This window comes from Eretmochelys imbricata, chromosome 3 (assembly GCF_965152235.1).
Source record: "Eretmochelys imbricata isolate rEreImb1 chromosome 3, rEreImb1.hap1, whole genome shotgun sequence".
Classification (NCBI taxonomy): domain Eukaryota; kingdom Metazoa; phylum Chordata; order Testudines; family Cheloniidae; genus Eretmochelys; species Eretmochelys imbricata.
This window is the reverse complement of record NC_135574.1, coordinates 154,903,228-154,924,463: the sequence shown is the minus strand read 5'-3', so window position 1 is coordinate 154,924,463 and position 21,236 is coordinate 154,903,228. Positions and strand designations below refer to the sequence as shown.

Below are 21,236 nucleotides of genomic sequence, written 5' to 3'. Positions count from 1 at the left end.
CCCATGCCCAAATCTGACCTCTGCATAGACTTGATGCCTCAGGCAAAGATGCTCTCATAATGCACACATACAAACTGCATCTTAGCTAATTGTACAGTGTCAAGTCATGGGGAGGGGTAAAACAACTACTGACCAGCTTTTTCCCTGAAGCATGATAAATGCTAGCCTTTCTAATTCTGTAACCTAGCTAAATAGAGAATGGAGAAAATGTATATTATCAAGACAACAAATAGTATTACCATATAAAAATATAGGTGCAATTACCTAACCTCCCTAGTTAGGTTCTGTGCTGGATTTGAAGCATTACAAAATTATGAAGGGTTTTTTTTATGAGAGTTGAATCAGGACTCAGTGCTGTGAATACTCTCTTGTGTCCAGAAATCCATCATTAACGTAGCCTCAGTAAACTCATTCCTTGGGCAGCCTCACATTTGTTGATTATTGTGATGGCTGCATAAATCCAGCCCCTGCATGCAGTATTTTTTTTTCTTATTAAGCTCTTTATAAGCAGAGAGTTTGAGGGGGTTATTTCAAAGAAAATTAGACAGCAGTGTTCATGTTAGAGATTTTGAGACCAGACCAAATTGCAAAGATTTATATTTCATTCCTGACAATGAGAGAAAATGAGTCCTAAAACGAGAAAATGCCAGGAAATAATTTTATCTACAGAGATAAAGAACCACTAAGGGACTTTGTTACATTAGATGTAACCAAAATGCTTGAGACTGTTCTCCATACAGTACTTTAATTAATAAAAAGCAAAATATCACTGGATCATAATTGGAAAGTCCATAAAAACCTGAAGAGAAGGAGGGAAAAACTAATTTTTGAAAGGAATATCTAGGGGACAAGCATGTAATTGCTAGCGACACCGTCTTATTGCAGTCATTCTGCACTTGTTTCTGCTGCTGCCTGAATATAGGAGAGTTCATCACTGAAAAAGCTGTCAGGTTTAACTTGTATCTATTAGATCATGTCTAAAGGGAGAGTGAGCCTTAGAGTTATGGATCACACAAGTATTAAAGTCGTCCTTTTATAATAAAGTACATGTGCACTGAACATAAAAGTGATAAGAAAACGGTCCATGTTTTAAACTTATCTGTTGTTTTGGGTTGTTTTTTTTAAAAAGGCACTGCTCCAATGGCATATATGAGGTACTGGGGGTTTCCACATACATACACTCATAGATTAAGGTCAGAAGGGACCATCATGATTAAGGGCAGAAGAGAAAACTATCCCACTATGTAGAAGAGATAGGAAGTATGGCAAGAGACCACCCTGGCTTAAACAAGAGATCTTCAATGATCTGAAACTCAAAAAAAGAGTCCTACACAAAGTGGAAACTAGGTCAAATGACAAAGGATGAATATAAACAAATAGCACACGTATGTAGGGACAAAATTAGAAAGGCCAAGACGCAAAATGAGATTAAACTAGCAAAAGACATAAAAGATAATGAGAAAACATTCTACAAATACATTAGAAGCAAAAGGAAGGACAAGGACAAGGTAGACCCATCACTCAATGAGGGGGGGAAACAGTAACAGAAAATGTGGAAATGGCAGAAGTGCTAAATGACTTTTTTGTTTTGGTTTTCACCAAAAAGGTTAGTAGTGATTGGTCATCTAATATAGTGAATGCCAGTGAAAATGTGGTAGGATCAGAGTCGAAAATAAGGAAAGACTAAGTTAAAAATTACTTAGACAAGTTAGATGTCTTCGGGTCACCAGCGTCTGATGAAATGCATCCTAGAATACTCAAGGAGCTGACTGAGGAGACATCTGAGCCATTAGCGATTATCTTTGAAAAGTTCTGGAAGACAGCAGAGATTCCAGAGCATTGGAAAAAGGAAAATATAGTGTCAATCTATAAAAGGGGGAATAAGGACAACCCAGGGAATTACAGACCAGTCAGCTTAATTTCTGCACCCGGCAAGGTGGAGTAAATAATTAAGCAATCAATTTACAAACACCTAGAAGATAATAAGGTGATAAGTAACAGTCAGCATGGATTTGTCAAAAACAAGTCAAGTCAAACCAACCTAATTGCTTTCTTTGACAGGGTAACAAGCCTTATGGATAAGGGAAAAGCAGTAGATGTAGCATATCTTAACTTTAGTAAGGCTTTTGATACTCTCTTGCATGACCTTCTCAGAAACAAGCTAGGAAAATACAACCTAAATGGAGTTACTATAAGATAGGTGCATAACTGATTGGAAAACTGTTCCCAGAGAGTAGTTATCAGTGGTTCACAGTCATGCTGGAAGGGCATATCGAATAGGGTCCCACAGGGATCAGTTCTGGTTCCAGTTCTGTTCAATGTCTTCATCAATGATTTAAATAATGGCATAGAGAGCACACTTATAAAGTTTGCAGATGATACCAGTTCAGTAAAGATGAATGCAAAGTACTCCAATTAGGAAGGAACAATCAATTGTGCACATACAAAATGGGAACTGACTGCCTAGGAAAGAATACTGCAGAAAGGGATCTGGTGTCATAGTGGATCACAAACTAAATATGAGTCAGCAATGTAAGACTAGGAGTACTTGTGGCACCTTAGAGTCTCTAAGGTGCCACAAGTACTCCTTTTCTTTTTGCGAATACAGACTAACACGGCAGTTACTCTGAAACCAATGTAAGACTGTTGCAAGAAAAGTAAACATAATTCTGGGATGTATTAGCAGGAGTGTTGTAAGCAAAACACGAGACATAATTCTTCCACTCTACTCTGCGCTGATACAGCCTCAACTGGAGTATTGTGTCCAGTTCTAGGTGCCACATTTCAGGAAAGATGTGGACAAATTGGAGAAAGTCTAGAGAAAAGCAACAAAAATGATGAAAGTTTTAGAAAACACAACCTATGAGGGAAGATTGAAAAAAGTTGGGTTTGTTTAGTCTGAAGAAGAGAAGACAGAGGGGGACATAACAATTTTCAAGTACATACAAAGTTGTTGCAAGGAGAAGGAAGAAAAATTGTTCTCCTTAACATCTTCTGAGGGTAGGACAAGAAGCAATGGGGTTAAATTGCAACAAGGGAGGTTTAGGTTGGACATTAGGAAAAAATTCCTGACTGTCAGGGTGGTTAAGCACTGGAATAAATTGCCTAGGGAGGTTGGGGAATTTCCATTGTTGGAGATTTTTAATAGCAGGTTAGACAAACACCTGTCGGGATGGTCTAGATAATACTTAGTCCTGTCATGAGTGCAGCAGACTGGACTTAGATGACCTCTTGAGGTCCCTTCCAGTCCTATGATTCTGTGATCATCTAGACTGACCTCCTGCACATTGCAGGCCACAGAACCTCACCCACCCACTCCTGGAATAGACCCCTGACCCATGCCATGGCTGAGTTACTGAAGTCCTCAAATCATGGTTTAAAGACTTCAAATTACAGAGAATCCACCATTTACACTAGTTTAAATCTGCAAATAACCTATGGCCCAGGCTGCAGAGGAAGGGGAAAAACTCTCAGGGTCTCTGCCAATCTGACCCGGTGGAAAATTCCTTCCCAATCCCAAATATGGTGATCAGTTAGACCCTGGGCATGTGGACAAGATGCACCGGCCAGACACCCGGGAAATAATTCTCTGTAGTAATTCGGAACCCTCCCCATTTAGTGCCCCATCACCAGCTGTTGATGTGGTGAAAACTGGCCCCCATTAAAGTGAATGGGAGTTTTGCAATTGAATTTGGTGGGGCCAGGCTTTCACCCATAGGCTCCAGCTAAACCACTAAATTTTACCATAGTTCATAAGCCAAAACATGGGACAAAGAGCCAGACTGGAGGAGATAAGAGAAATAACCATGTAAAGAGCCAAATGTGGTTTGAGAATTACTGAGCTCTAATTTTTTAACTGAATATAAAACACCTGAATACTTACCTGAGTGTAAGAATCCTGCACCAAGTACCCATGTATTCTAAGATATATAGATGGGTATAAAGGGCCTGACTTTCATTTAAACTATCGCTATTTATACCACGCACTGTAAAGGGACCTTAAAATGGGTATAAATTACATGCAAACCCACTTTTTAGACCCCTTTGCACTATCAGAATGGTGTACAAGGGGCCTTAGTGTAAATACGAATCAGGCCCACAAATTTTCCATTAACTTCTTGTATCTTTACTAGCATATTGCACCAAATACCTCTGTACAACAATATTGCCCCAAATATATATACCCCTTTGCCGAGAGGGGGAGAAGAACATCAGGGAAGAAGGATTGAGGATTTGGAGGGAGGGAAAGAAGGAACTGAAAGAGAAGAATTGGGGATTTAGTTTATTTATGGATAACTAACGTATCTTGCTTGCTTTCTTCTATGTTCTCTTCCTTGCAGCTCCGAATGTCATGGCTCATCCACGGCTTCTTGTTTGGAAATATTTCCCTGGTCCTTGTCGAGAACAAAACGGGGAAGGAACAGAGCAGGACGTTCTGGCACTTCACTAACAGTGAAGGTTCGGGAGCCTGGCAGTGGATGGTTTTATCTCTTCCTGATGTGTCAGACAGGTGGGAGCCTCTCCTCTTTCTTCTCATCCTTTGCTTCCCTCCCAATGAGAAGGCACTTCAGCAGCAGCTGGTTAGCATCCAAAATTGCCTTACAACTCTTAGAAACAGAGTATTCAGCTCTGAGAGGGAGGGAGGTGCTTTGCCTCCCATTGGGACATTCTGTTATGGGTAGGGAGTATGCATCAGTGAGAGATTAGAGCAGAGCACTCTGCATAAGCTCAAAAGTTGGTCTCTCTCACCAACAGAAGTTGGTCCAGTAAAAGATATTGTCTCTTCAATATCCTGGGACCGACATGACTACAACACCACTGCATACAGAGTCCTAGGTGTCGGCACTCCTGGGTTCCATTCCTGGCTCTGCCACTGAATCAGTGTGTGGCCCTAAGCAAGCCACTTAAATTGTGCCTTGGTTTCCCTGACTGGATGTAATATTTCATGTACATTACTGTTTGCAAAGCATGTTTAGATCCTCAGACGAAAGACCCTATTGACATTGTACTAGAGTTGGGCCTGGGCTGTATAATTCAGTTCTAGTTCCAGATTTCAAACTCCCCAAATTTAGGGCATGTTTGGATCTGGGATTTAATTCAGTCCAACGTGGAAGGGCCAGTCACAAAACTAGAACCTGGATGTGACTGAGAATTCTACCCCCCTGCACCAAACAATAGCAGTCCACTTCTAATAAGGCGTCATCTCATTCCTGGCAGTGGTGTTAGTTCTGCTTAACTTTCACGTATTGGTTCTCTCACCAATAGGACTTTTATACCGTAAAATGTCCACATGACAACCTGTGCTAAATTGCAGAGTGTCATGTGACTAGGACACAGGCGGGTTGTGACAAGTGGTTGGAGTCAGGCCTAGTGGCTGGAGCCGAGGGTGAGACCCAGAGGTCAGGAATCGGAGCTGAGGGTCAGAGCTGAATTAGCTGGAATGAGACAAGGCAGAAGCAGGACTGGGTCTGAGGCAATATTTGCAAACGCTTTCAGCAGTCAGTGCCCTGTTGCTGATCTTAAGAGCAGGTCTCCTTATCGTCTCAGCCTATTGAGCAGATGGGTCATTCAGGTGGCTCAGTTGGGGCCCAGTTACACTTGTTAGACTGTCTGAGGCTTAAGCTAGCAGGTAAGCAGGCTAGTTGCAGGCCCTGACACAGAGTATTGTTTTATCAGTCGACTGCAGATCTCCTTCAAAGGGATGCTGTCTGATTTGTTTACTTTTATTTCAAATGCACTGCAACGTGTGCTGTTCATAGAGGAGACACCTATATAGTCACCTTCCATTGCTCTGATCTTTAGGACACAATATAGATCTCTTTTTTATGTGGTAAGGATCAAAGTCTTTGATCTTTCTGGAACTCTCTGCCCTTTCTGAAGCTCTCTGCCCTAGGAAAAATAGATTTCATTAAAGGGTTAGCTTGAAAAACATGATGCAGTTGTGTCTTTTTATCTAGCTGGGTCTTGGGAATGTGTGTAGGGTGCCAGTACAAAAGTGCGCAGCCATTACTTTATCATCAAATGCATAATTAATATGGATGCATTAAAGATTTTTAAAACATCAACATTAGCCTTATTGTGCAGCCACCACTGGTGGCACACCTGGCTGCTTCCTTCCCTTAAGCTATGTTTTCCTTTGAAGAAGGAATGTATTTTCCCATTATTATTCCTGTGAATTATTATTTACTTAAGTGCTGCCATGGAAATGCCTCCCACTTGAGTTAATCTGTACCTCTACCCTCCTGTTATGTCTATGTGCGCTTTAAACTTTCTCTCATGGCAGATGGAATAAGATAGGATATTTTGATCTTGGGAACCAGGTCCAGTGGTAAGTCAATAAGTCCTTGCAAAATTCTGAGCTTTTCCTGTGAGGTGCTGAGCACCCTCAAATCCCAGTGTTCACATGGAAACACTGTTGAGTCCATTGAAGGGATGGGAGGGGAGGGGTTAGAAGAGGAAGATCAAGGGCTCTGAGGAGGCTTCAGAGTTTTGATGCATCTTAGAAAGTCTTAGGCCTTGTATACACCCAGAAGTTATACTGTGCTAATTAAAATCAATTTTTAAAATGGATGTAGTATAAATCAGTGCAAGTCTTGTTTGGGAAGGATGCAAGGTTCCTGTGAGGCTTGGAAAGACTGCAGAAATTCCTGCATGCCTCTTCTTTCCCAGCACCTGAGACCTGCTTCTCAGGAAGTCTGAAGTGCTTAGAGACTCACAGTTTAGGAAGTGCACAGCTGAAGATACAGATGTGCTGCTAAAGGAAACTGCAGTATATAGTATTTTAATGGTGATTGAGGAAGGTTTTAGTATAACTTATGTATTTAATGAACCAGAAGAAGTACCTGATGAAACAAACCCATAACTGATGCTGAAATCTAACCTGTCTGCATCCTCTGCCTGATGGTATGTCAAAGTCAACACTCTGATCTGGAGGTTTAATTTCCAGCTCAAGAAGATAAATCTGTGCTACTTCTGATACAGCAAATAGAGTCTAACTGCAGCAGCACCAGTGGCAGGAGGGGTTAGCTGCCCAAGTACGTACTAGCGTCTCAGGCGGGATTGTACTCGGGGTAGTTAGCCCTCCCATCACTTGTGCTGCCATGGCTACACTTCTGGCTTTTTAGCGTGCTAGCTTGATCAGCTGTAGCACAAGTATATCTCCTTGAGCTGGGAATCACACCTCCCACCACGAAGTGTAAACATATCTTCAGTCTCTGTAACTGGTTTCTCTCTATGAGGGAGTCTGTATTGAATACCTGAAAACGTGACACCCTATAGTATCGTTCAGGAGGTGCAGCACCTTTAAACATCCAACTGAAGCTTACTTCTTTAATAGCACACACCAGGCCAGTATACCTCTTGTACAGGAGACATGAGCGAGCATGCTGTGTGTGGAAACCTGCATGGAAATTTCTACTGATAACTAAACAATACCTACCTAAAACTGCTCAGAGGCATGAATTCTCACCAGGGACAACATGTTTACTCAAAAATTGCTTAGTCAAGAAACTCAAAGTTAGGCTTATGGTGTTCAAAGAAGCATTAAGAAAGTGTCCAAGAAGTTAGGTCACGTCCGTCTTTGGATCCAGGTATCTACTAAATGCCTGATCTGTCTCACACTGCCTCAGAAAAAATATATACTTTGGCACAGGACCATAACTGTGACATTTCAGTGGTTTGGTTGGGCTAGGAAGAGTGGTTTTACAGAGAAGACACTGAATTGGGACTCAAGAGATTTAGTTTACATTCCCAGACTGCCACAGCTTGTGTGACCCTGGACAAAACATTTAATCTCTGGAGTAAAATGGGAATATAGTACTTCCTTTCTCCCATCCTTTGTTTGTCTTATCTTTTTAGATTTTAAGGAATCATCCAGTTGAGGCCTTCACAGCTGAAGTCCTATCTATTCCATGTGGACATTAAAAATCCTGGAACTCTATCCATAAGAGTAGGAGATTGGACAAGGACATAAAGCCAAAGTTTGCCCTCCCCACTCATGCTGCAAAGCACTGTGGCAGAGGAATGTCAGGCACATCAAGGCCAAACAGTATAAGAAGTAGCTAGAATGGTACTGGGACTAGAGGGACTGAAATGCATTTCCACAGCCTGTGATACTTCTGTTGGGTGTGAGAAAAGGAAATAAAGGTCCTAGTGAAATACATGCTACCAATCTAGCTATGATAAAAATAAAAGAAACAGGTTGTGGCAAAAACCTCTTGTTGTATGGGGGAAATGTCTGAATTTCCTTCTCTCCATTGTCCAAATATCAACCATCCTCTTCAGTTTCCCTTGCAAGGAGGCAAACCCTACTAACTTTCACATGTGCTGTCCCACTATTTAAAGGGTGACTGTCAGGTTAAAAATAATTATATAATCTCTTACGTTACAAATTTCACCTTTTCATAAGAAGTGAAATAATGTTTAAAATCCAATCTACTTTTCAGTGCTTATGATTTTTGTTTGCCTTTTGCATTTCATTTGACTGTGACAGTGGCCTGGATCTACAAAGGGACAGAGCATAGTAACACCTAACTTTTAGGCACCTAGAAAATCACAGGAACAATACTAACAAGGAGTCTGGTGACACCTTAAAGACTAACAGATTTATTTGAGCATAAGTTTCGTGGGTAAAAACCCCACTTCTTCAGATGCATGGAGTGAAAATTACAGATGTAGACATAAATATACTGACACATGAAGAGAAGGGAGTTACATTACAAGTGGAGAACCAGTGTTGACAGGGCCAGTTCAATCAGGGTGGATGTAGTCCACTCCGAACAATAGATAAGGAGGTGTCAAAATGAGGAACAATACTGCAACCCAAAAAGCCTGAGTTTGGCACCTACGCTCCCTATCCAATGAATGGGGAGAGATGGCTACTTAGAATGCAATCTACAAAACCCCGCACATTAGGTAGGCAAGGAGCAGCCCAAGCCAGCCAATGGGAGACTCCAACAATGTTCTAAGTCCTACTCCTCTCTGAGATAGATTCCTAAGTGTGGGCTGCAGAGAGGTGCCTATCTCTGCTTGCAATCCACAAACTGGGGAAGAGAGGAGTTCAGCTGCCTAACTCACGTGTAGGGCCCAGTCCAATGGGTGCACTCAGCAACTATCTAGCTCCACGCAAAACAGCTAGGAAGGTGGACAACCAACCTCCCTTATAACTGTTGGTCCAGTAGTTAAGGATACTCACCTGGGATATGGGAGATCCTCGGTTCAAGTGCCCCCTCTGCCTGAGGAGGAGAAGGGATTTGAACAGGGATCTGTCACCTCGCAGGTGAGTGCCTTAATCATGGGGCTATTGGATATTCTGATGTGTAGCTTCTTCAGTCTTTCTAGTTTAAGTTGTTCCACTTTATTAATTAGGTGAGAGAGAATGAGAATCACTCTGTCACCCAGTGGTTAGAGCACTCACTTGAGAGGTGGCAGATCCCTGTTCAAATCCCTTCTCCTCCTCGTGCAGAGCAGGGACTTGAACTGAGGATCTCCCACATGAATATACCCTAACCACTGGGCTAACAATTATAAGAGTGGTGGTCCTCCTCTCCCCAGCTATCATGTCTGGAGTTAGGTGGCATCTACGCACTCCTACTAGATTGAACTCCACATGTGACTTAGGCTCCCCTCCACCTATCTTCCCATAATTAGTGTATCACTCTGGGTCTTAAGCAGGAGATAAGCAGGCAGATGCCTAGAGAGAGATAGAAATGCTCAGAGGTAGAAAAGTAGGCACCCTGGGAACTTTTACTGCAAAAACGTAAGTGCTGAGTAGGTTTAGTCACCTACAAATTCAGGCAGCAGCCAAGCAGGAGTTTTGTGGATTTCAGTGGTGCCAAAAAAAGGGTGGGGATTTAGGCACCTACATATCTTTGTGGATCCAGCCAATCAGACAAGACTAGTCATTTAAGGTTTTGGTTTTTTTGTGAGTTTCAAGTCATTTCCACATTCTGGCTCTTATGCATTAGCACAGTCTAAAACATTTGGGTTGCAAGCAGTGCTGGGAAATGTTTTATTTAAATTATTTCCATTGGCAATAGGAAAAATAAAAAATAGGAACATATCTTGGTATGGGGCTTTTTTTAATTTGAATCCTTTCATCAGGTTTCAGAGTAGCAGCCGTGTTAGTCTGTATCCGCAAAAAGAAAAGGAGGACTTGTGGCACCTTAGAGACTAACAAATTTATTTGAGCCTAAGCTTTCGTGAGCTACAGCTCACTTCATCGGATGCATGCAGTGGAAAACACAGTGGGGAGATTTTATATACACAGAGGACATGAAACAATGGGTGTTACCATACACACTGTAACGAGAGTGATCAGGTAAGGTGAGCTATTACCAGCAGGAGAGCAGAGGGGGAAATCCTTTTGTAGTGATAATCAAGGTGGGCCATTTCCAGCAGTTGACAAGAACCTCTGAGCAACAGTAGGGGGCGGAAATAAACATGGGGAAATAGTTTTCCTTTGTGTAATGACCCATCCACTCCCAGTCTTTATTCAAGCCTAATGTAATGGTATCCGTTTGCAAATTAATTCCAATTCAGCAGTCTCTTGTCGGAGTCTGTTTCTGAAGTTTTTTTGTTGAAGAATTACCACTTTTAGGTCTGTAATCGAGTGACCAGAGAGATTGAAGTGTTCTCCAACTGGTTTTTGAATGTTATAATTCTTGACGTCTGATTTTTGTCCATTTATTATGTACATGGCAGAGGGGCATTGCTGGCACATGATGACATATATCACATTGGTAGATGTGCAGGTGAAGGAGCCCCGATGGTATGGCTGATGTGATGGTGTCCCCTGAATAGATATGTGGACACAGTTGTCAGCGGGCTTTGATGCAAGGATAGGTTCCTGGGTTAGTGTTTTTGTTGTGTGGTGTGTGGTTGCTGGTGAGTATTTGCTTCAGGTTGGGGGCCTGTCTGTATCAAGGACTGGCCTGTCTCCCAAGATCCATGAGAGTGATGGGTTGTCCTTCACGATAGGTTGTAGATCCTTGATGATGCGCTGGAGAGGTTTTAGTTGGGGGCTGAAGGTGATGGTTAGTGGCGTTCTGTTATTTTCTTTGTTGGGCCTGTCCTGTAGTAGATGACTTCTGGGTACTTTTCTGGCTCTGTCAATCTGTTTCTTCACTTCAGCAGGTGGGTATTGTAGTTGTAAAAACGCTTGGTAGAGATCTTGTAGGTGTTTGTCTCTGTCTGAGGGGTTGGAGCAAATGCGGGTGTATCGTAGAGCTTGGCTGTAGGCAATGGATCGTGTGGTGTGATCTGGATGAAAGCTGGAGGCATGTAGGTAAGTATAGCAGTCAGTAGGTTTCCAGTATAGGGTGGTGTTTATGTGACCATCGCTTATTATTTAGGGTTACAAAACCTACATTTGGGGTCAGTTTTAAGTGGCTGTGACTCTGGAAAGGAGGGGTTCATTTCTGATTCCCCAGCAGCAAAGCTGCAGAGCTATCAGTAATAATAGTAGCACTCTCCTTGTTACAGATAGAAGCACCCTACATCCCAAATCAATCTATCACCTTTCATTAAACTGGGTTATTTACCACTCCAGTGCCACCAGCCCAGATGGATTTAATTAAACTACACTGAAGCATATCATCTAACTGGTGCTTTGTCTTCCCTTCCTAGAGAAGATCAGTGCCACAGCCTATCCCTTAACCCCACATCGAAGGCTAGGAAGTGATTGGGAATGGGGGAAGGTGGAATAACTGTTTTCCATTAAAGGTCTAATGTAGCATGAAACTATCAGGGGCTGAGACATATCCCCATTCTTATTACCCTTAAGGCAAATAAAATGTGCTTTTTTTCATTGGAGTTAAAGGTAATTTGTCAGAATTAGACATGGGTTTAAGCCACAGAATTGTCATCTAGATTTAACCATCTAATATTTTGTGTCAGGATCCAGGCTTACGGTTCAGTTTATTACAAAGAGATAAAAGCCATTAGCAAGGCTGGTAAGTTTAACATTGGGTGTTGGATAGGGCTGTCTGTCAGAAATCAATCTGCGAGCAACAGCTTTGGAAGGGATGTCTTTCCAGCCGGGGGCAACAGAAGGTCCCTAAAAGTCGGGGAACTACAGGTGCCCAAACCGTGGCCCCACCTCCTGTGCGGCCCCTTCTCCCCAAGGCCCTGCCCCCATGCTGCCTCTTTCCCCCAAGACTCCATCCTCTGCTCGCTCCTTTCTGCCCCCTGCCCCTGTTGCTTGCCCTTACTGCCAGTAATGGGGCCATCACCCCCTGCCCTGCCCCCCCCACATTCCAGCGCCCCTGTTTCCAGCAGCTGAGCAGGGATATTGTGGCATTTTGGAGCACCAATGACAGTGTTGCCAACTCTTGTGATTTTATCACCAGTTTCACAATATTTGGTGTTTTATTTACAGCTTCCACTTCTGGAGACAAGTGATCAAATGAGAATCTCTACTTTCGTTCTTTCTTTCCTTTTTTTAAGTTTCTAGACCTCAGAGTTACTGAGAGAAGCTGTAAAATATAACTAGAGTGCATCTTGGAGTCTCGGAAGCCAGATGGCAAATAAAAAACCCCAAAATGTAGGGGATTTAATCTCATGATTTTTAAGTCAATCCCATGATTTTGGGGGGGGGGGGGTCTGATTAATGATTTTGAATATTTAGGGTTGGCAATACTGGGATTATCTCAAAGCTCCTGTTAGCTCACCCAGCTATTCTATTATGTTTCACACTGATTCTTGTTGTCCAGATTTTCCTGAGTCTAGTAGGTATTCCCTCAATTTAATTCAGCCTCTTCAAGAGGGTTTAGAAAATGGTCGGGGTGGGGAAGCCCAAACAACACAAGGAAAGCTCATAATTTCTTTTTTGTGGCAAGCTCAGGTCACTCTGTCTGACTGGGTCGTTCAGCTTCTCATGCCAATCACAGGCCTTGTCTACACTAAAACGTTAGGTTAGTCAAGCTACATCACTCAGGTGTCAAAAATCCACACACACCCCTCAGCAACATAATTAAGCTGACTTAACAGTGTAAACAGCATGAGGTAGACAGAAGACTCCTCTCAGGGAGGTGGATTACCTAAACCAGTGGTGAGCAACCTGTGGCCCATGGGCCGCAAGCGGCCCATCAGGGTAATCTGCTTGTGGGCGAGAGACATTTTGCTGACGTTGACTGTCCACAGGCACAGCCCCCTGCAGCCAATGGGAGATGCAGGAAGCGGCCCACTGCTTCCCGCAGCTCCCATTAGCCAGGAACAGCGAACCACGACCACTGAGAGTGGCGGGGGGGGGGCGTGCCTGCAGACCGTCAACGTCAGCAAAATGTCTTGCGGCCCGCAAGCCGATTACCATGATGGGCCACAGGTTGCCAACCACTGACCTAAACTGATGGGAGAGCCCCTCCTGGCAGCATAGGTTGTGTGTACACCGATGCGCTACAGCTGTTCAATTGCAGCGCTGCAGCATTTCAAGTGTAGACAAGCCCACATCCGTTGTTCCATACAGCCTCTTAGATGCCTAACACATTCAGCCTCTCCTCAGCGTCAAATTTAGATGATGAGGAAGAGAGCTCTACAGTAAAAGAACCATTCATGCAGGTAGGTGTTCAGCATATCCTGCTGGCATGTCAGTTCATTCGATGAGGTCACAATCTACATATATGGCTCTCCTTAAAAATGTCCCAGTTTCTGAGATCTGCAGGGCTGCTTATGTGGTCTTCGGAACATACCTTCTCCAGACACTATGCCTTAGTTAATGCCTCTTTATCTGAGGCAGCAGTTGGCAATGCAGTTCTTTCCTCTGTAATGGACTCAACTCCAAAGCGCTCTCTTCCTTATGGGAGCACCAACACGGATGTTACTCAAAAAAGAAAGAGAGGTTACTCACCCTGTGCAGTAACTGCAGTTCTTTGAGACGTGTGTCCGTATGGGTGCTCCACGACCCACCCTCCTTCCCCTCTGCTTCAAAGCTTCCTTCTGAGACAACTGAGGGCAGAAACAACTGAGGGCAGGTTACCCACACAGCCTGATATAACCTCAACGAGGGGCATGAGGATCTCAACAGCACATGTGCAGGCCAAATGGACGCTGCTAATGAAGATCTCCGATCAGAGGCACATGGTGGTGCACATGCCCCTGAAGTAACCAAAGTGGAGCACCCATAGAGGACACATCTCCAAGAACTGCAGTTATTGCACAGGGTGTGAAACATCTTTCTTTTTTCCTCAATATAGAACAGTATATTTTGTGGCAGGAAGGACAGTCTCTAATGCCCACCCACTGCTGTTTTGTAATGTTCTTCACTCATCCTAATGCCCTACTTTTGAAACACAGTTGGTAATAGGTGTATTAACAATGCCTGTGATAGAAATGGTGCATGTATATTTATTCCCTACAGCACCTTCCCCTTTAATAACAACTTTGAATCCCAGCTGCCCTTTTATTGTTGGCTCATAGGTAACTTTCTGAATGAAAGTTCTTTTTAGCTTTGCTTTACTGAGATGCCTCTATTTCTCCAAACAAGTTCATTCCAACCAGGGGGTATCTCTTTCCTCATTTTCCCAGTATTTCTCTCTGTGGTAAGTGCTACCAGTGTGACATTTGTGCTATGGAAGCTATTAAGGCAACTGGGGTCAGTGGTAAGAAAGTTTGCTATTCCATTGGTACTTCAGTCCTGTGCAGGACAAACAATAATTATTCTACTTAGAGAGAGACCTTGGCCTTCAGAGAAATACCATTCTTAAGTAAGAAACATTATCTGTACGTTCTGACTCTCTGTGTCTCTATCTCTGAATGTATGTTTGTACGTGTAGTGACTTTCATGTGTTCCTTTTCTCGGACATCCTTGACTGGAATGGATTTTTGGTAGTAATGATTATGAACCATTCCAGGCTATAGCATGAAGAGAGCTGCAGGAGACTGGCTGTTGGTTACCTGTACTGTATCTGTGAGCTGACATTAAAAGCACTGTTGGGATTCTGAGTTGTTATTAAAAGGAGGGAGCTGTGGGGACTTAATATAAACGCAGGCTATCTGAGCTCTCCACTCCAGATAAAATGTTCGCTGCTTCTCCCCAAAGAGGAGCAGAACTACTATACACAAAAAATAACAAACCTATGGAATATGATCTCAATTTAGATGATGGAAGCAAAAGAGAATTAGAGCTATTCTGTACAGGGAAATTTACCAGCGTGGCTATACCAGTATAATTATACGTGCATAGCTGTGCTGATAAACTTCCCTGTATAAATAAGGTCTAAATGATTTCAACAGAATCCTTAAACTACTCAGTCAGGGTTGGAGGAAGTAAGAAGGTAAGATTAAGATCAAATACTGATGGGTCTGAAGTGAAACCCCTGATTTAAAGACCCTGAGTTTGGGAGGAATTGGGATCCAGATCATAAATGGGTGCCTGTTTCTATAATAGGCTCAGCCAAACTCAGATCCAAACTCTCCTACTATTTGGGGAAATATTCTCTGAATCCATACTTTCTGACTCAGGCCAAAGAAACCAACCAAAGAAAATGAATTCAGCTTGGTCTTGGATCGCCTTTCTCATCTCTTACCCTCAAGTATTTGAGCTATCACCATCGTCTCCTGTGAGTGTGGTTTAAGTTTAAATAAAGCGTTACCCTACAGTCAGATCAACTGATGTTGCTCAAAAGCACGGATGGCCAACCTGTGGCTCCAGAGCCGCATGCGGCTCTTCATAGGTTAATATGCGGCTCCTTGCATAGGCACTGACTCCGGGGCTGGAGCTATAGATGCTAACTTTCCAGTGTGCCGGGGAATGCTCAGTGCTCAACCCCCTGCTCTGCCCCGGGCCCTGCCCCCACTCCACCCCTTCCCCCTAGCTTGCTTTGCCCTCACTTTTCCCCCCTCTCCACCGGAGCCTCCTGTGCACTGTGAAACAGCTGATCATGGCAGGCAGAAGGCGTGGGGAGAGAGTGGGAGGCACTGATTGGTGGGGCTGCCGGCAGACAGGAGGCGCTGCAGGTTGGAGTGGGGGAAGCTGATGGGGGGCTGCTGACATATTAATGTGACTCTTTGGCAATATACACTGGTAAATTCTGGCTCCTTCTCAGGCTCAGGGTGGCTGCCCGTGCCCAAAAGGGAGATTTGAACTAGTCTTCCTGTCCACCTAGTGAAACATTTCCCGTCTGCTTCAGAAAGAAAGCAAATCCCATGGAATATCATCAGATATTCCCATAAATCAGCTAAGATTAATTTATCTTTATCCAACACTCCACCATCTGCCATGCATCAGAGGAACCATTTTAAACATAGCCTTAGGGTTGAACAGGACAAAAGCAGTGACAAGAAGGACACCAGCACTTTAATGAAACGAAGAAGTTCCTCTTGTTCTCAAGCTAAGATTTTCCAGGACTCAAGCCATTAAAACCACTATCGACCATCATGTTGTTCCTGTAATGGAACTCAGCATGCAAACATAAAACTGTCTGACTAGCATTTGCAATTCATGTGCAGATGCTGCCAAGGCAGGTTTAATAAGCAGCAAACTCATGGCGCAATTGTCAGCATTGATTTTTTTGTTATTAGTTTTTTTTTTTCAAATATCATCTGCAATCTCTGTTCAAAGCATCTCTGTTTGTAAGGCACAACGTGAACATTAATTCACTTACAGTCTCTACATAAAAGAATAAATGGACACAAATCAGACTTCAAGAATTATAACATTCAAAAACTAGTCAGAGAACACTTCAATCTCTTTGGTCACTCGATTACAGACCTAAAAGTGGCAATTCTTCAACAAAAAAACTTCAAAAACAGACTCCAACGAGAGACTGGCGAATTGGAATTAATTTGCAAACTGGATACAATTAACTTAGGCTTGAATAAAGACTGGGAGTGGATGGGTCATTACACAAAGTAAAACTATTTCCCCATGTTTATTCCCCCATTTCCCCCCCCCCACCCCCGCTGTTCCTCTGACTTTCTTGTCAACTGCTGGAAATGGCCCACTTTGATTATCACTACAAAAGGCTTTTTCCCCCCCGCTCTCCTGCTGGTAATAGCTCACCTTACCTGATCACTCTCCTTACAGTGTGTATGGTAACACCCATTGTTTCATGTTCTCTGTGTATATAAATCTCCCCACTGTATTTTCCACTGAATGCATCTGATGAAGTGAGCTATAGCTCACAAAAGCTTATGCTCAAATACATTTGTTAGTCTCTAAGGTGCCACAAGTTCTCCTTTTCTTTTTACAAGTCAATGTTAATCCACAACCTTTGAGCATGCCAACAGTCACTGCCTTTAGGACTTAATCCCAATGCCTATTAAAGTTAATGGGAGCCTTACCGTTGAGTTCAATGGACATTGGATCGGGCTCAGAGTGTATTACATTAGTGACAATGTTCCTGTGCAGAAAGGGGAGAGAAAAGTCATCCATATTTTTTTCTCACTAATATGACATCTCCGTCTTCAGTTTTGATTACATTTCTCTTAATTAGCCCATTAAGCTAAAACCACTGAAGCTAATGATTGAAATGTTGGTTGACTAATGAACGGGTTTCAATGGAATTTGAGAGACATCATATTTCTAAATGAATAGTGACATTAAATCAGAGAGAAAAAAAGATGAACTATTTGTTGCAGACATGCTGGTCTCAGGGGACAAAGTTTTCACGGAAGCTCCATTTGTTTTAGAAAAGAAATAAATGAGATTAACATAATCCCACAGTAATCATGGTGGATCTGAAGGTGTCTGATATTTGCATGGTTCTTCCATTTGGGACCCTATACACTCACACTCCTTGCATCTGGATCTGGGAATCATCTCTTGCTTGGTCTAGCACCCCTTCCACAGGACTCACCACCTTCTCTAGAAGTTGCTGTTGCCCTTTGGGCTTGATCTCTCATAATGTCCTGCAGATTTTTTTGCTATTCTGCCTGCAAACAAGGCCTGGCTCTCTATGTAGTGGGATTGTTGGAAGCTTTACAGAGTCTTCTGCAGCACTTCTTGCAGTTTCCCAGCCACTGCAGTCTTCTCCTGGTCAAGGCTTCAAAACCCTCAAGCCAGCTATAGATCCTGGACAAGCTCCTAAATGTGAAAGTGTGGGGTCCCATTCTTGTCTCTTTTCAAGCTACAAACTGCTTGGAGATCACCTTCTGGTCAAACACTGCATGTGTTTTTCCATTGTGTTTGCCCAGCAATCTGTACAAACTCAAGCAGCTCTGTATTGACCGTATCCTACAATCCTTAGCTCACCTTCATTTCCCCCCCTCCTTGGCCAAGTATCTTCCCCCCTGAGACATCTGTCCTGCTCTGCCTTTCAAAAGCCTGCCAGTCTCTGTCTTCCCCACAGGCACTTCCCTTCCTGTGTCTTTTTTATCTCATGGGTAATGGGCTAATTAGCCTTTTGGGCTCTCCTCAGCCCCTCCCCATCCAGCAGTTAGGCACAGCTCTTCCTAATCAGGGCTACTTCCAAGCAACTCCTTGTTGTTGCAGTGACCAGAGTACTATATCGATTACTGTTTCCCAGCTATCTGTCACAGACCCCCTTTGAATTGAGACAAATTCCGGTCTTGTTCATATCTCCTTATGTAGTTAAGAAAATAAGAGTTCTGGGCCTAGAACAGGTGAATAAAAGAAGTTCAGTGTTTCTATCACTGACAAATAGAGACAAGATGATCAACCTATTTACAGGAACATACAGGAAGTCTGGTGAACACAATGGGACAAATTCTGCCATCTGTTAAATCTATGAAGCCCAAGTTCTAGCAATGATGGTTAGCATTAACTCCAGTGAAGTGTAACAAAAGACAGACATTAACTTATTGCATTTACCGGACTTCTGATGTGGCCAGCTTAGATGATCGTTCTCTCTCCATAATCAGAACAATTCTGTACTGCCAGGAGAAACTGATGAGACATGACTATAACAGGCAGTGAAGAGCAGACTTCAAAGGATGAAGAACTTGGATTCAGCCCTGCCAATCACCCAAAACTCCAGAAACATTAAGGGTCAGAATTCAAAGGTGCCTAAAGAAGGAGAGAGGCTCTCAGTGGGATTTTCAGTTTCCCTCTTTAGGGATCTAAATACCTTTGAAATGTGGCCCTAAGGGCCTATCTGAATATTCCTGAGTCTGCAAAAGTTGGCTTGAAAACTGGCATGAAGAGCCTTTCTGTCTCCTCTGTGAAATGAAAAGTCACCTCTCTAACTGGCATTCATTTGGCAGGCTGAGAAGAAAGGTGAAGGGCCACAGCTACTGAATTCCAGATAGTCCTCTAGTTTAGTACCAAGGCATGTTGGGGTGCTGTGGAGGAGGATTGTACTGCCATTTCCTAAGCGATGTCTATTCTGTAGACAAGCAGAACACCTCACAACTGTCAATATAACATCTTTCACCTGCATTCAGTTCATGCCAAAATGTTTTTAAACGTTTGTGAAAACTCCACACAAACTGCAGACCATATTAACACACACATTTTCCTGATAGAAATACATATTGGGTAGGTAGCCCAGATATTTCCTGTAGGACTGAGTGAAAAGAGTTCAGTTCTTCTTCGAGTGATTGCATATGCCCGTTACACTGTAGGTGTGTGCATGTCCCAGGCACTGGTGCCAGAGATATTTTTCCTAGTGATACCTGAAGGGGCAGCCCAAACTATTGTCAAACTCCTCATGCTCTGAAGTGAGTATATAAAGATCAGAGCCTTCCCACCCACACCTTTAGTTCCTTTGTACCATCCAAGGTCGGAGCAATTGTGTTCTCTTTGAACAAAAGTTTTTCAACTCCGTCAGTGACCCTTGTTTGCACTGTCTCAAATGCTTGGGTGAGGGTCATGTTAGAGATAGGGCACTCTATTTGTTTTGGTTTTGAGACCAAGAGAAAGAAGCTGAGGGAGGAATGTGTCTATTACATCCTGATGGAGACCACTCTTAGATGGGCATCGGACCCCACTTGGTCATTCAAGGGAAGTTCTTAAATGACTCCTTCTCAAAGTGTTCGCCCAGCTTTGCCTGCAGGAGGGAGCTGCAGTAGAGCCCCTTCACCGGGACAGTCTTCTTCAAGGCCCAAGACTTCAGAGCCGTCCCAGCTTCGGAAACATAAGGAGACGTCGGCATCGGCTTTTTTGAAGTCCAGAGATCAGACTCCTCTGCAGAATGTCATGCCAATACCCACAGTGTGCCTTTTGTCTTGCCACTTCCTGGTACCAGTGCATACAGAGAGATCTGAACCGTCAACTGCAGTGCCCTTCTTGGGACTGTCAAGACCTCTTTGGCGGCAATGGAGTAATCATTCCTGATCACTGTGGGTCAGCACCCTGTGTTTGTATGACTACGCCAGAGGCTTATGCCATGGCCAGGGATTTGTTATGCCTGTCAGTACCACCATCCCCATTCCTTCAGAGTGAAGTCCCTCTTCCAACACCAGCACAGCTGCCAAGACCATTGGCACCTGAATGTTTTGTTGTGGGGCCACCAGCTTCAGGCTTGGTACCAGCTCCTTTCACCTCTTGTGGTCCGGTACCAGCTCCCACACAGCGTATGTTACCAGCAGCCAGGAAGCCAGATCCAGATCTTGGTCACCTAGGACCCCTTTTAGTACTGTGCCACCATGGGTCTTGGAATACTCAGAGTGTCCATTGGACCCCAAGGTAGGCTCTCAGGTATCTCAATGCTGAGAGTCCAGAACTTCCTCCTGATCCCATTCTCGTAATCCCTGGTATGGGTTTCAGAAGATTTCAGCCAGGGGTTGTGATGCTAGGGCCAGATATGCCTGGGGCCTGATACCGCACCAGCCCCCTCAGTGGCCCTATTGTAGATCTGGATGCTGGAGGTGTCATACATCACCCATACAGACAGTACTGAGGAGTGAAAGTCTGTACAGAACAGCCTTTGGACTCTCAAGCTCAGGACTTACTTCAACCTACTTTGGAGCTGCAGCCTGCCACGGTAGCACAGGAACAGCTTCAGGAGCTCTTTCTTTTGTCTTCCCTTCAGATATCCTCCTCATTGCCTGATGAGGCTCTGGTACTAGATGACTTCAAGGTATATCAGGGGCTCCTCAGGAGAATGGCAGCTTATCTGGGTATTCTAGTGGAGGCGAATACCCACAAACTGATCAACATTTTCCACCCCACTTCAGAAGGAAAGATAGTCCTTACCTATCAATGAGGCTATTATGCAGCCAGCCAAAACACTCTGGCAAACCCCATCCTCCATTCCCCATGTGGCCAAACAAATGAAACATAAATACCAAGTTCCATCTCAGGGATTTGAATAGTTTTATTACATCTAGAGTTCTGTGTT

The 21,236-nt window shown here is 43.6% G+C and overlaps 1 protein-coding gene across 1 annotated transcript in view; it reads left to right on the top strand.

Annotated features, from left to right (window-relative positions):
- The window catches only part of ALK (ALK receptor tyrosine kinase), a 537,956-nt gene that overhangs the window by 429,518 nt on the left and 87,202 nt on the right, over positions 1 to 21,236 (top strand). The window contains exon 9 of the mRNA XM_077812189.1: positions 4,341 to 4,510. Within this exon, the coding sequence (XP_077668315.1) occupies positions 4,341 to 4,510 (170 nt within the window). The remainder of the gene's footprint in view (positions 1 to 4,340; positions 4,511 to 21,236) is intronic.